The sequence below is a fragment of the Gossypium raimondii genome, chromosome 7, assembly GCF_025698545.1.
Source record: "Gossypium raimondii isolate GPD5lz chromosome 7, ASM2569854v1, whole genome shotgun sequence".
Classification (NCBI taxonomy): Eukaryota; Viridiplantae; Streptophyta; class Magnoliopsida; order Malvales; family Malvaceae; genus Gossypium; species Gossypium raimondii.
This window is the reverse complement of record NC_068571.1, coordinates 23,956,091-23,972,645: the sequence shown is the minus strand read 5'-3', so window position 1 is coordinate 23,972,645 and position 16,555 is coordinate 23,956,091. Positions and strand designations below refer to the sequence as shown.

The window sequence follows — 16,555 nt, the reverse complement described above, 5'->3', positions numbered from 1 at the left end:
CAGTAATTTTGTTGATTGAAAGATTAGATCGTAAAAGTGATAAAATTTTAATAGTTATGAATTTTATTCAGTTTAGGAATCAATTGATAATGATTGAATACAATTCAAATCCACAAAAAAAGAATAAAATATACGTTGATATTCGAATTTGCAATCCAAGTTGTCATTCCTATGCATGGTTCTTTGTAAATATCAACGATTCATCATAAGTACCATCAAACTTGTTAATTTAAATTTATTTTTTATGTAGCAAACAAAATATGAATTTTTGGGCGAAATAGATGAAATGCTTCGGAACAAATTGATAGAGACAAAATTTAAACCGAAACGGAATCTAAAGGTTGTTGTCCCGATTTACTACCGAAATGGCATGTTTTGGCCATTACAAGCGGTACTGGTATGAAATGGACCACTATACTAGAGATCCACATATTGCAATTGTGCATCATAAAACTCAAACCTAAGTATCTAAAAACTCAAAATTTTCGTCTTAACCAACAATGGCAAGGCCCCATTAACTATTATCAATTTTTTTCTTCAAAAAATGGTTTTATTCATGATTTGACCCCAAATTATATGCGTTTTCGGACATTGATTCATAAATTTTTTTGTCCCATTTTAATACCCAAACTTTGTTCTATAACCTATTTTAGTACTTAAAAGCTAATTATGTTTAAAAAAAGGTGGCCAATGAGAACGTGTTATGTCCTCCATGACAAGGTGTCTTGACCAATGTCGTGGCCTATTGACCATTGTTGATAGACATTGATCATTGTTGATGGGACAACAAATTATTAAATACAGTAAATATTATTTAAAAGGTTTAAAATTATTAAAAACTATAAATGTGAATATTATTAAAAAAATAATTAAAATTTTTTTAAAATGTGACAAAACATTTTATATAATTTTTCCTTAGTTATTGCATATTTTTAATATTTTGCAATTTTTAAAATTTTAAACAGTCATTACTTTTTTAAATAAAATTTACATTTTTAATGATTTTTGTTTGACCAACAATGGTTAACGTGATTATCATTGATCAACATTGATTAACATACTATGTCATGAATGGCATATTCCCAGTAGTCATCCTTTTTTAAGGCCATTAGCAACGAAACAGAGTTCAAGAACCGAAATGTGACAGAAAAAAAAAACAAAGTGAAAAAACGAAGGCCAGAAAAACAAATCTTGCAAGAAATGTTTAAAAAACAAACAAACAAAACAATGATTTTGGAGCCAACATTCCAAACGAGCTGGTGATTAAGAGATTAAAAACTGTGTTACAATCGAAGGCGCCAGATCAGAGCAACAATTATATTTTTTCTACATATTTTTTTATTCGAATTTCATAAAATCATGACCACGTTATTTGCATATTAGTAATTAAAATTAATTAAGTATTTTACAATCGGTTCAATAAATAAAATGTAAAAAAGAAAAAAGAAAATTGCTATGGTTATCAGAAATAATCAACATTTTTCTCAAAAGAGTAAGAAAAGAATACAAAATAGTACATACCACATAATGTCGAACAAATTCATTAGCTTCGAACTCTTGATGAATAAATTAAAAATAAAAACTCAAGTAATAAGACTTAAAACCAAGAAGATCATCATCACCCAATCCATCGAATACACTACCAATAAGAACCTTTCACCACTTATCCTAACGTGTGCTTCCGGATTGATTTGTCATACCAAAATGAAGGCCACAGGTGACACTTGCTGAAACTTCTATCTCATCCTTATAAAATTAAGTACCAGAAAGTCTGCAACAAAGCAAGTATATGATCCCGGCCCCTAGATGGAGGGACTTGTATGCAGTACAACCGTGAAACAAACACAAGAAGACTCGGACCAAGCACATCCAACATCATTGTTACCTGATAGCAGCTCAAGCTTATAACACAGAAAACCACAAACATTGCGATGACAAAATGAATACAGCTCCAAATAGCAAATATATAGATATATAAATTAAAGCAGGACCCTATGATAATAAATAGGAGCAGTATATTCTTGACAAAACACCAGCTACTATGGTTATCAGTCCTCATTTATTGCAAGAAACCATTTTAAAACTAAAATTGAGACAATAAAACTACAATGCCAGCCGCAAATGAATAGCAGCAACACAAATGCTCAAACTCAGCTGACTCTGGAACACTGTGATGCTTAATATACCAACCAAGCCACCGTGATCATAACAAGAAAAAATTGTCGTTATGGTTATATCAAATCATAAATAAATAACATGGAATATATTTCAACTTATGCAGTCTAGCATGGAAATTGAAGCCAGCCATAGATAACTAGATTCTAACAGAATTTGATTTACAACTATTAGAAATTATATCACGGATAAATCTGTCTCAAGGAGAAAAGAAAATGCAACAAACATACATCTGCATCTAATTAGTTCACTATCACCGAAAACAGTTAATGAATCATAATCCTCTGGAAATTACAAATGGTTTAACCATAGTTTCACCATAAGTAAGCTATTTACACAAACAACTGTAACAGTAAACCTACCTTCAAAGACATAACCATTCCAAAAGAACTATGTACAAACCAGAAATGCAATAGAAGGGAAAACAATCAAACCAGTAAGATGATCAAAATCGATACGGGGTTTTATCTACCGGAATTGATAACTTCAGATAATCATAGAAACGAAAAATTCCATAACGCTATATAGGAAATCAATTCCATTAACAGTCAACATCAATGCCAAATATATAAGCAAGCCGAGGGTTTGTTGAACTTTAAAAAACACGAAACGAAGACTGGAAACCAAAGATCAAATTCCCCGATCAACAAATTAACACTAACTTTAACCTCCACGGTAGATCATCTCACCGTCTTTATTATATTATTTCTTGTTTTTACTTCCACCAGCACCGCCGGCAGTGTTACCTCCAGCTGCCGCCTGCGCTGCCTTCTTCGCGGCCTTTTCTTGTAAGGCCTTTGCATCTCTGCAAATTAAAAAATGGACCCCATTATCACAATCAGAAGGCTAAGGAGGGGAAAAAAAAGGTAATTTAGATTTCATAAAGAAAATTAAGAGAAAAAATAAAGGAAACCTTTCACGGCGTTGTTCAGGGGTCAATCCATCGTCCTTGGAACCAGCTTTCCCTTTGTTGCCTGACCTGGATTGAGCCCTTTCTCTATCTTTTTCTCTCTGGTTGCCGCGTTAGCTTAGGTTAAGGGAATTAACATAAAAAAAATCTATTTACAAATTAAGTTCCCGATTACACGAATTATTATTTTAATCAAAAGGATATGAGTCATTGTTGATATTCTCGGGAACCAAACAAAGATTAAGCCCTGTAAAATTCAAACTACATATAAGCAGATCAAACAGTTAAAAGAAAAACAAAGGTGAAACATGTAATTAATCGGAAGAATGATAAAGAAAAATACCGTTGACGGAAGGAAAAGAGGAATTTTTTCTCGACTCCCGTCTTTGCTCGGCTTGTTGAAATTTGGATTTATATTTCCCGAAGGAATTACAATTAATAGAAAAGTGTCAACTGTTATCATGCGGATTCATTTTGATCAATTTCATCCTCCAATTTTTATCACCACACATTATATTTACACTTTCATTTTTGTCATCTACTTTTAGTTGAATTTCATTTTGGTCATCCCACCAATTGGTCAAGATAAACATTAATGATTAAAATGAAAATATAATACATTAAAAAATCGTCAAATTTTACTTGTTTACCCTATTCTAGAAAGTTCTTTAAATTTTAAATTTCAAAACTATTTAAATAAATCCTTGATACTATAAGCGATTTATTACTATAATATTAAAATTAATTAATTTAATCTTCTAAAATTTTAAATTTTATTTTATGTTTTCAAATTAAAATCAACTTAATAACTTATCTTTAATAATTGTATATGATCTTGAATCTTCTATGTTAAGCTAAAAGCAAAGAAAAATCATTGCAATTAATTAAATTAATTAATTTTATCTTCCATGCCAAACAAAACGCATATTTTTATCACTTTTTACCCAAACAAAGAACAAGCAATTAATTTAATTAATTGCAATAATTTTCTCCTTTGCTTTTAGCCTTGCATGGAAGATTCGAGACTATATAATCAAAAGAAATTTAAGTATAGTAGACAATTACTAAATATGAGACATTTGTATTGATTTCGTTAAGGATGATATAGGAACATAAAATAAATTTTAAGATTTAGAAGGATATTAAATTAATTGATTTCAATATTGTGGTAACAAATCGGTTGGCATTATCAAAGGATAAAAAATTTAAACAATTTATTTAATTTATTTTGATGTTTTGAAATTTAAAATTTCAACATTAAAAAGAAATTTAGAATTTTCGCAATGGAATAAACAAGTACAATTTGATAATTTATGTGTATTATTTTAGTTTCTACCATTTTTCACTTTAATCCTTGGTTTTTTACCCCAAATAATACTTAAAATATATATTTTTTGGAGTGAACAAAATAAAAGCGACCTAAAAGTTGAGTGACAACAATGAAAGTGTAAACATAATGTGACGCATATAGTTGAACACTTGGGTGACTAAAATAAAAACACCCTAAAGATTAGGTGACGAAATAGCAAAGATTTAATTTTGGGTTACTAAAATAAAAACACCCTAAAAATTGAATGACTAACTAAGTAGTTTACCCTAAAAAAATCAAATTACAAATTACATCTTTGAAAATTGATTTTAATTTTAGCTTTTCCAAATTTGGTTTTCATATTTTACAAAATTTTAGAAGTGTTAAACTTTTATCTTTATGAATTTTTTAATAAAAATCAACACTTCTACCATTTATATGCAATAAATATTAAAAAAATTAAGCTTAAATTTATAAATTTACAAATAATTAGACTCACTTTTTAATTCTTATAAAGTATGAATTTTAAATTTTAACAAATAGATTAACTTCCCATACTTCCGCTGAGAAATGAAATAATCTCACTGTCATTACTGTTTTTATATTAACTGCAAGTAAACGTACCACGTATCTAAACCCACCCAAAGGCTTCCTTTGGTTTGGCGATTAAAGCCGATGTGGTGCAATTAGGGGTAAAAACCTCTTATCAACCTCACTGATGCAATATTTGGATGACATTCAACAGTGTGGTTAAATTGGTTTCAATCACACAAGGAGCCTTTAAATTAACTGGAGCTTTTACCTTGTGGGAGGTGTTCCATCCTTTGCAAGAAGTCGTTTTGCTGCAGAAAAGATAAGGGAACCAGATTAACGAAGGCCAAACAATTTTGGAAGTCTTTTGGGAGGAAAGTTGTATTCTGTGTAGTTTTGGGGAAGATGGAGGCTTTTTCTGAGAATCGAACTGTCTGAAAATGAAGAGTGATTGATTGTTGTTGGGGCGGGCATCTAGAAGGTTTCTGTTTGGGCAACGAAATGATGGTGCACGCCTTTTAGTATTTCTTTTTTTTTTTTCTCTTTTTTTTCCTTCCTATTATTACTTTTGGGTAGGTTTTGGGGCCATATTTGGGTCGTTGGTTGTTTTGTGTTCGGCTACTGTTGGACTTGGTGTTTGTCACGCTTTAATTTTCTTTTATATAATATAGCCCAATCCGATTTACCTCAAAAAAATAATTATTATTTTATCTAATAAATAGTTTAAATTGATTTTATAATTAATTAAAATATTTATAATAATATATCAGAAGATACATTTTAATATTTTATTAAATGAATTTATAAATTCATATATTTTTAATAATTTCGTAAAAGTGAAATAATTTAAAAAATTTCTATTATATATCATTTCTAATCTAATATTCTTAATAGTCATTTTCTAATTTAAACACATAACCGACCACACTTTCTAATCTCACTGCTACAGTATTCAATCTCATCGCTACAATAACTAATCTCACCACCACCGTTGTTTTTAACCTTATCAAAAGTAAACGCACCGCCCATCCAAACTAACCCGAAATGTAGAGGAGAAATAAAAGGAAATTAAGAGAAAAAATTATAATTAGATGAGAAAAAGTAAACTTTTCTTAAAAGTTAAATATTTTATTTACCTCCACTTTGGGAGAAAAGCTAAGGAAATGAAAGCAAAATAAAATTTAAGATGTAAATATATATTTGTCATTTCTTTCATTTAAAATTGTTTGATGAAAAGGTTATACTTATAAAAATTCTTTATAATTAATCCTTTCCTTTCCACTTTCTATCCCAACAAAAACATTAATTTTTTTTCTTCATTAACTTTAACATCACAATAGTAATTATTTACTTTCTTTAATTTTCCACTCTTTTACTTTCTTTTCATTTAATTTCTTTTCATTTCCTACATTGAATCCAAACTAGGTAGCATTTGGTACGACAAAAGTGGTCACTTTCTTAGGAATTTAACTGGAAAGTGATTCTAATGATTAGTATGTCAATTTTATTTACTTTCCTTAAAATTTAACTTTCCTTTGGGAGTTACTTTCCCATGTAGATTAGAAAGTTAAAAAAAATATTAACACAAAGTTAACCCTATCTTATATTGATTTAGGATATTAGGTAGCATTTGGTATGAACGAAAGTAGTCACTTTCTTGAGAATTTAATCCGTTAGAAAGTTATTCCAACAATTATAATGTCAAATTTTATTTACTTTCCTTGAAATCTAACTTCCCCTTGGAGTTACTTCTCCATAAACATCGCAATGTGATTCCCATGACAAAAGGTGGGAAAGTTACTTTCTCATGTAGATTGGAAAGTTTAAAAAATATTAAGAAAAAATTAACTCTATTTTATATTGATTTAGGGTAGTTATTGCCTCTTTCTTAATACTTAGTCTTACTTATTACTTCAACAGATCCTTTGCAAGTAAGACTTTTTCTTTGGTTTTGTTTTTTTCTCCCAACCACAAAATTAACTTAGCACTTGTATTTGTATGAAATACTTATTATTATTTTTTTGTAAAATATCGGTAGAACTATTCCATTTAAGCTGTGTAGGGATTATGAATTAGACCTGTAACACCCCAAACTTGATCCGACCAACCGAATCTGAATCTTGGGTGTTACCAGTCTAATACAAATGTAACCCAACTTTAATTACACAAATTACAATAGATATGAACTACTTAATTACAAGACCTCATAATACAATACATAAGTATAAACATTGAAGAATTTCCCTTATAATACATAAGGATTTGATTACAAATATTACTAAAATAATGTCCTGGTCTAATGTGGTTATCCCAATTCAAGGGTTTCTATGTGCCAAACAAACTCGATTACGCCATCAAGCTTGCTCTGTATGCATAATAATTCAATACGCCATTTCTTGAGTGTAGTACTGGTATCGTTTCCCCCAGGCACAACATCACATTCAACCTTGACTAGAAAACACAATCCATGTAAGTTCATGAGAACTTAGTGAGATAGACACCCATTTACCTGAATTATTTTTTTTTTTGTATTTCACATCTAGTAATTTAATTTACCATCTCATTGTTCTTTGTTCTTTGTTCTTCAACTTGTCTCTAGAGAATACCTTCCAAGAATGTCATTCTTCCTACCATAGATGTCACCCCTGACTCTGAAGTCATGTCTTATTTTTTGCATCTTTGATACATTGCTCACGTTCTTCACTCTGCAGCTTCGTGATTCCTTAATCAAACCCATTCCAGAGGTTCATTTAGACAAAATATTGTTATTCTTATATACATACTCTAAGTCATCATTTCTTCGAAATCTATAAATGATTTCGTACTTAAATAGAAAATACATTCTTTAATTATACAACTTGATCATTTATGAAGAATACTCTTTTTCTTCTAAAAATTACAAACATGTAACCTTTTTCAATTTACTAGACATAGCCCTTACTCAGATTTGTTCTTCAAGTATAATTAACCCATACTTCGAATTCGCCACGTGCTTTGGCGCATTTTAGTTTCTTTGTTCTTCTCTAAAGACCATGCAGGGCACGCCATAACATTTCATATGACGCTCGCCATAAGGGAAGCTCATTAGAATATGTCATCGAAGGTGTAACATAATACGCCACATGGGTTTTTCCTTCAGAGTTCATTGCAACTATCGTTCCTTTAGAGTTCATCATAAATACCATTTTTTTTCTTTCAAGGTCCGCCACAGAGGCGTTTCCTTCAGATGGTTTCCACAAGGGTCATTCTTTAGAGTGCGCCACAAAGGCATTCCCTTCATAGATTGCCACAAAGACTTTCTTTTCATAGATCGCCACAAAGACCACTTTTTCATAGATCGACGCAAATACTTCCTTTTTTCTAGCATGTTTACAATAGGGATTTGCCTAGACTTACATTTCATGAGGTTTACCCCCATCGTCCTGGGTCACGTAGAGAACCCCATTGGGTAATAACATTTCTTTAATTTTTTTCATATGATGTCATAGCCCAACTATGGTCTTACATAATATGGTGCCATGGCCATGGACTTTTTCTTTCAGAGATTCATATCAGAGATTATGTTTTTAGTCCTGACGGATCCCTTTAGACTCCACCGCGATGAGCAGACATAGACTCTTCATACACTGACATCATTCAAGACTCAACGCTTGATTCATACAGACACCCAAACTATTTCCAGACATGCCCATACAACAATATTTTAACTTCAGGATTCCTATCACTAATTTAAATTCATCAGATTTCATACAAATTACACATGCAAAGTCCATCAAACTTTCATGCAATAACATAATCATCATGTCATACTTTTCTAGATTCAGTTTCATAGATCAATCACCTTTCACAAAAATCCCTCACGTGAACAATATTCAAACAATAGTCAGCTTAGAGACTCACTTGACAACCACAGATAGTAGCTTGAACCTTAGATCCAACATCCAATCAGGGATTATAGCAACCACTGCCTTATAAAATAGAAAATCACCATTAAAACTCATTTCAAATAACCTTGTCATCATCTCTAACCCAAATAACCCACATAAAAATTCTTACTTCTTCATCTTACAGTTCATACATTCTTAAAGGCCTAATCTTTCATAACATACGAAGCCATAAAACTTACCTTGACATGAAGAATCATCCATATAATCCAAAATTTCATCTTCAACTCAAAGAAATACCTTTTTTCTTATTAAGCCCCAGATAACAATATTCTAGATGAAGGAAAAAGGGAACTCCCTTATCCCAAATCTTGAATATCTATTAATATAATCTAAGTCCTTATTAGAACTTGACAAGTATTTTTTGCTATAATGTCTTATCTAAAAGTCCACAACTTTCGAGAAACCTATTTGAATACCCCTTTATCCTTTAACTATTCTGGTTCACATCTAGTTGGTTCCTAACCAGCTTACCTTACAACATAACTTACACAGTATCACGTTTAAAACACACTATTCTTCTAACATGAACTCACACTGTCGAAACCATTTTTTTATTTTAAAAAAAGGAATCAACTTTGAAAATGAAAATGGAGTCGCCACCAATCCTTTTTCGAGGTGTGGTCGGGTCACCTTAAGATTTTAATAAAACATTTTGATTTACTAAAATAACGATTTTGGTCTTCGAATTTTGAGAAAACAAGTTCGGGAGTCGGTTACGCGCGAGGAAGGATTAGCACCCTCGTAATGCCCAAAATTGGTACTGAATTGATTGTTTAATGTCTTACACCATGTTTGGTTGGGTGTATTGGCATAGCCATTACACCCCTAATCGTGGGCCCCACTCAATACATTGTTTGGTTGGGTGTGTTGGCCTAATACGGGTCTATTACATTACGGATGTAATCCCCAAAATCCACTGATTTCTAATCCCTTCCTTCAGCTCAGATTAGGTCCTGATTCAGTTTTGGTCCCTGTTTTATCCTCCAATTCACGCTTCTGTCTTACCCAAAATCCACCTCTTCTGTTTCTTCCTTCTACCTTTCTTCTCCACTCTCCTCGCCGTCTTCTCTTTCTCTTTTTTACCTCTCTTTGGCGTCACAACTGGACTTCGAACACCGATCAGAAAGCAGCCTCTATCTCACGTTTTCCGTTCCTTTCCGTCGGTGAAACTGTGTTCTGTCCATTGAAACCGGTAAGGAAGTTACTGGAACAATTCCTTCTCTTTTTTTATGCCTTGCACCTGACAATACTGGGTTCCAGCACCCATGAGTGCGCCTTTTCACTTTTGACAATACTGGAACAATTACGTTTTACGCTATTTGTTGGTTACCTTATGTATTCTATGAACAATTATGGTCTAGATTTCTGCCTTATTAATTACTATTTCCATGAGTAGGGCAAAGAAAGGGGGGAATGATGGGGTGTAGGGTTCTATGTTACTTGGATTGAACATAAGTGTTAGATACAGGAATGTGTGCAGCACAGCAATCTTTTTAAGCTTTCCTTGTATTTGAAGGATCATACCCCTATACCGATGTCTGATATGGATGTCGACATAGGTACTTTGAAAAATGAAGAGCGAGCAACACAATTGGAGTTTGGACAATATGCTCCTATTGATTACTCGTTCGTGCTTTTACATCTAGTGGATTAGTTTTATAGCATCTTAGATTTGAATGTAATTTCCTTATGCCAATAAGCTGTTGAAATTTAAAGTGAAGGAGGATCTGGTCTGTGAGAAATGATTAGATAGTAACCTTGCTCCCTGTCAAATGCCAACATTTCAGGATATGCTCATTTGATAAAACATTGACACTTCAGTAGTATTCGTCTCTTACAATTATTTTGATTATTAAATATCGGTTCAATTTCTCTGTTTTGGTTGATTTAATTGAAATGAAATTTATCTACATATGACTTGTTTGCAATTTTCCTGCTACAGCTACTTGCCATGTCATTAGTAGACATTGACATTTTGTTATCTGAAGTCTTTACCAATTTGGAAGATAACTGAGTTGTTGAATAAAGCGATGTGGACTATAGGAACAATTCCAAGGTGTGTCTGCTTTCTGTTGGATAATATATTTTTTAAACTGAAGTTTATAGCATTTATAATTGGCAAATTATATTAAGTGCAGAGAGAGTGAATAAGATATTTTGAGTTGTACAACATCAGTTTGAAGTCTTATCTGCCAATTTGTTTAGTGAAAATTTGTAAAATGCAGGGCTCATTGCTATTTTAGTGTCTGTTCAATTTCCTCAAGTTATTTGTTATTTGCCTTTAATAAATTTTTACAGGTCTCTCTGTCACATGGCGTGCCAAGTAGGAAATGGAGTTGAAGGAGCTGAAGAAGTTACATTTCTTTATAGGTTGACTCTCGTGCTGTCCAAAAGTTACGGTGTGAATGTTGCACGAATAGCTGGTAAGGTTATTTGTAACTTTAGTTTCTCTTTACCGAGGATCTACATGTGGACTTGTGGGAAATGGGGCCTCATTAGCTTCTATGTTGCTTATAGATTTGATATGTATAAATATAATATGGATATTAACTTGAATAATGTGTACTGTGGGTTGAAACTATAAGGACCTTCGAAGTCCATTGAAGGATGTGGTGTTTAGAGTGTTTAGAGTATGATAGCATCAAGGATTCTATGGGGCATATCTCACCTACTGGGAAAAAATTTAGCTTTTTGTTGATTTTTCCTTGAATTTAGTTCATATTCTCAGATTATTGAAATGTGCATTAATCAATGCCTTCTGTTATTAAGAACCTTTAGGACAAAAAGATGTAGATGTATTTTGTTGTATTTATCTAGATCTTTGTTTATAGAGAATCGACTGAATTGCAAAATTTTAGCATTTGCTATGATGAATGTCACCGACTAGTAATCATTTCGTGGCTTCGACTCAAGACTACTGAACACCGCCAAGAAGTCTAGAGAATTTGAGGTCAGATACTGAAACACCAAGCAAGGGATCTCAAGACAAGTTGCCAATGCAAAGTAGTCTTGACGAAATGGTAGTTTTATTCGAACTAATCACCTTACACGCTCAAAGACATGCGAGGAGGGCACTTGTATTAGGTCATTGACTCAACTTCAACAGAGGGCAAGGATGCTTCGCATCAACATTGATTGAATGAAATCCATGTAATATTTGTAATTTTTCCTGTGGTCATTCATTTTCGGATATAGTTAGTGATGTGAATATGATTGTGACTAATATGCTATCTAGCTTTTTGTAAAGTTTGGGTGGGCTAGAAAATTGGAAAACATATTAGTTGGTAGCTGGAAGGTTGAAATGAGCCGACCGACATTTTGTACAATGCATTTCTAATGAGAAAATTTTGTTGACATGATTGCTGTATCTCCTTGACTGAAACACCTAAAGCTGAAGCAGTTTGAATTAAGTTATTAGCAGTATTTGTGAAAATTTGGGTGATCAAGTTCAACATTGCTTAAAGGTCATAATGCTTGGCACTGGTTAAATGTATAAATTATATATCATTACTAAATTATATTTAATATTAATTATTTTAAATTATATAAATTCATATAAGAAAATTTATTATCAAGAATTTTATGAAATTATATATCATTATTAAATTATATTTAATATTAATTATTTTAAATTATATAAATTCATATAAGAAAATTTATTATCAAGAATTTTATGAAATTATATATCATTATTAAATTATATTTAATATTAATTATTTTAAATTATATAAATTCATATAAGAAAATTTATTATCAAGAATTTTATGAAATTATATATTATTATTAAATTATATATAATAATAATTATTTTAAATTATACAAATTCATATAAGAAAATTTATTAGTTATAATTATTTTAAATTTTATTAAATCATATATTTTAATTAAAATATATTTAATATTAATTATTTCAAATTATATTTTATAGTATCATATATTATGATTTTAGTAAATTCATATAAGAATATTGATTATTAATAATTTTATTAAATTATATATTTTAATTATAATATATTTAATAATAATTATGTTAAATTATCTATATTATGATTTGAGTAAATTCATATAAGAATATTAATTATTAAGAATTTTATTAAATTATATATTTTAATTATAATATATTTAATAATAATTATGTTAAATTATATTTTATAGTATCATATATTATGATTTGAGTAAATTCATATAAGAATACTGATTATTAAGAATTTTATTAAATTATATATTTTAATTATAATATATTTAATAATAATTATGTTTAAATATGATTAAATTATTTATTATTGATATTAATAATCTTATTAAATTTTAAATAACAATAACAATAATCATTTACCCAAACAAATTTATGCTAAGGGTATTCTAGTCATTTTAGTTTTTTTCATTATGCTATTACATCTCTATTCCATTCAACCAAACACAAGAATACTATTACGCCTCTATTCCATTACATTCAACCAAACAATTGATTTGCTATTACGCCTCTATTCCAATACAGCGAACCAAACGTGCTGTTAGTGTTGAAGATTTGAAAAGATTTTAAAATACGATCCTTTTAAAAGTAAATTTGAACAAACCGAATTGGATGATAAAACACACTCATTTCAAAGAAATAAATTGTCACACTCAGTGAGTTAGGGTGCAACAGTTTAATCTTCGAAATTAAGTTCATCTTTTAACTTTTAAAACTCATACATTTTGAGAAGGATATTTGGTTATTTGGGTCAAACGAAAAATCAGAACTCAGTAAGTTAGGATTCAATTTCTCGAAATTCTTAAACACCAAATATTTCCTTTATTTCAAAAATCTTTAATTCGAGATAGCAAAATGTCAGATCCAGTGGGTTAGGGTCTAACATTTAGAAATCCCGAAAAAACTTTATTTAGAACCTGTATGGTTTTATTGCAAAATAAATACTTGGCTATCTAAATTCATCGAAAAAAATTGAAGCCCAGTAAGTTAGGGCACAATCCTCTCGAGAATCGTGAACACCGAGCATTTTTTGAAAATTTACGAAATAGAATGACTTTAGTGCTTTAATGAACACCATTTTTAAAAAAAATCAAAATAATATTAAAACAACAATATATATTTTAGAAATGGATAATTTAATAAGTTATATACGAAAGAATAATAATATTATATGAAAAATATTATCATGTAAATATAATATATATAAAAATATACAAAAGATGAATTTTAAAACATAATAAAAAATCAAAAACCTACACAAATCATATCAAAATTTCATAAAAATATATAGAAAAATCAATAATGAAATAAATAATAACAAGTAAAGTTTGAAAATAAAAGAATATAATAGATTTAAAAATTTGATGTATGATAAATTTAAAACAATATTAATTTGAAATATTAAAATAATATTATAAATAAGAACTAAATTTGTTAAAATAAGAACTAATTTAAACTTAAAATTAAACTAGTAAGAGATTAGCTAAAATCAAAACAAAATTAAAAGAGAAAATAAAACCAAATAAAATAAATAATGGAACGAAAATTAAATTGTAATAAAACAATATTAAATAAGCAGCACACATAAATAAAAAAAAGGATTAAAGTTGTATTCGACTAAAAACCGAGGGACTAAAAACAGCAAATAAACGCACAGATCTGGGCATTCAAATCCTAACAGTGGAAACGACGTCGCTTAACTGAGGACTTAAATGAAGTCGAAGTTAAATGCACAGTACAAATTAAAAAAAGAAGAAAACTGAATCGAAACAACACCAAATACAAAGAGGCTTATTACGCAAATAGACCATTGAGCAAAAAACGCACGGATCCTTCCCTCGGGTCGGGTCACCGCGCGGGTCGCTGAGGTTGAATCACCAATACGGCACCGTTCTAAGGCCACTGAAATAGGCCCTAAACGGTGCCGTTTTTCGCTCCTTATAAAAGCCACTAAAGAACCCTAAATCAAAAACCCTACCAGTTTACTAACAAACCGACACTGACCCTCTAACATCCCTTTTGCGCCGCCTCAACATCGGAGCCCCTAACCATCCGGTTCCGATTAGAACCAATGAAGGATTCGACGGCGGGCTTAACCAGGTACGGATTCCATCCCCTTCCTTTTTATTATCTCATATATGCATATATGGTAATGAATAACAGATTGAAGAAAAATAAAAAAAGGGAAAAAAAACGAAAGCAAACTTTGGGATTCACCTTAAAAAAAACGATCTTTGATTTCTTTTCTCTCTTTATTTTTTGTTTCAATATGCGCGTAAAAAAAAACAAAGGGCTTTTTCTCTGATTTTATAGCCCCCTTCAAAAATGAAATCAAAAAATGGAAAAAAAATACAATCTTTTTTCTTTGCTGCGTTGTTTCTGTTCTATTTGCAGGTACCGCGTATGGAGGTGGTGGACGTGGCGTGTACGGAGGTAGGGTTGTTCATTCGGTTAACCGACCCGAAATAACATTAACCGAATTAACCGGCCTTTCAAAAATTTTAACCGTTAACCGAACCGAAATTTTTTCAAAAAAAATTAACTGAACAAAAATTTTTTCGGTTAATTCGGTCGGTTAACCGAATTAACTGAAAATTATATATTTTTTATTTTTGGTTAAAAATTAACCGAATTAACTGAATTAACCGGATTACCCGAATTAACCGAATTACCCGAATTAACCAAATTAACCGAATTGAATCACTACATTATTAAATTATTTTTAGACATTTAGACATTAGTTTTAGTTTTAGTTTTAGAATTGTATTTTTATTTATTAAATTATTTGTAATTTTTATGATTGGGTTGGGTAATTGGGGTGGGTTGAATACTTGGGTTTGGATTGGGTTTAGGTGAATAGTGGGCCTATTTATATATTATAATTTTATTTATTAATTTTTTGGTTGGTTGAATCGGTGGTTAATCAATTTTTCGTTAAATCAAAAAATTGATTAACCGACCGATTTGAACCAATTAACCGTTAACCGAAAAATTTAAAAATAATTAACTTTCAATTAACCGACTGATTAACCGAATTCGGTCGATTAACCGAATTTTTTCGGTTTTACCCGAATTTTGCACACCCCTATACGGAGGCCAGCTGGAGGAGCGTGGTAGAGCAACGGACGAAGGCGCACACGCGGGGGGTTGGGGGTGTTGTGGCGCTGGAGGCTTAGGGTTTTTGTTGGCTGAAAACTGTTTTGCATTGGATTAGGATTAGGTGATTTGGGCCTGGGGCTGGACCTGATGTAATAGGTTTAATTTGGGCTTTATTTATTTTATATAATTGGGAATAGGCAAGTTGGGCTATTACACACACTCTCAATACCTTTCCACTTGGTAACTACCTTGTTCCAATTGACATAGCTATCTGACATAACATTTCATTAACTGAAACACATAATTGTATCCGCCCAAAATGTACTTGGGCGAATACCACTCCGCCAGTCATAATACCTTAGGACTATTCGCCAAACCTTGTTTCCGTCAGAACTGGGGCGTTACAAGACTGCCAATGATTAGCCTTTACCTAAAACAAAACGTGATTTTAAGTTTTTTTAATTTATTCCAAAATAAATTTTATATATTCACGATTTTATATATGCATTAGTATGTTTAGAATATACATACAAGATAAATTTAAAACAATTTTACTTTTAATTAAAATTATAAATAAAAAATAATTTAAAAAGTATCAATTAAATTTTATT

At 30.7% G+C, this 16,555-nt stretch overlaps 1 protein-coding gene across 2 annotated transcripts; it reads right to left on the bottom strand.

Moving 5' to 3' along the window:
• Window positions 1-2,666: 2,666 nt before the first annotated feature.
• LOC105799209 (uncharacterized) lies at window positions 2,667-5,230 on the bottom strand. 2 transcript variants are annotated; one of them, XM_052633910.1, is made up of 5 exons: window positions 5,197-5,230; window positions 3,429-3,538; window positions 3,291-3,332; window positions 3,089-3,198; window positions 2,667-2,980 (listed from the first exon to the last, which is right to left on the bottom strand). In XM_052633910.1, exons 1-5 carry the CDS (start codon window positions 5,213-5,215, stop codon window positions 2,878-2,880), a joined length of 384 nt encoding a protein of 127 aa, XP_052489870.1. In that variant the 5' UTR covers window positions 5,216-5,230; the 3' UTR covers window positions 2,667-2,877. The 2 variants fall into 2 exon arrangements, with proteins under 2 accessions (XP_052489870.1, XP_052489871.1); XM_052633911.1 differs by lacking the exon at window positions 5,197-5,230 and having other exon boundaries at window positions 3,291-3,346; window positions 3,429-3,547.
• Window positions 5,231-16,555: the final 11,325 nt, after the last annotated feature.

Bases quoted from the DNA above. Each gene is read 5' to 3' on its own strand.
- LOC105799209 (XM_052633910.1), bottom strand. The intron at 3,333-3,428 runs GTATTTTTCTTT...TGAATTTTACAG, and splicing joins CTCTTTTCCTTCCGTCAACG to GGCTTAATCTTTGTTTGGTT. The intron at 3,199-3,290 runs CATATCCTTTTG...AACCTAAGCTAA, and splicing joins CGAGAATATCAACAATGACT to CGCGGCAACCAGAGAGAAAA.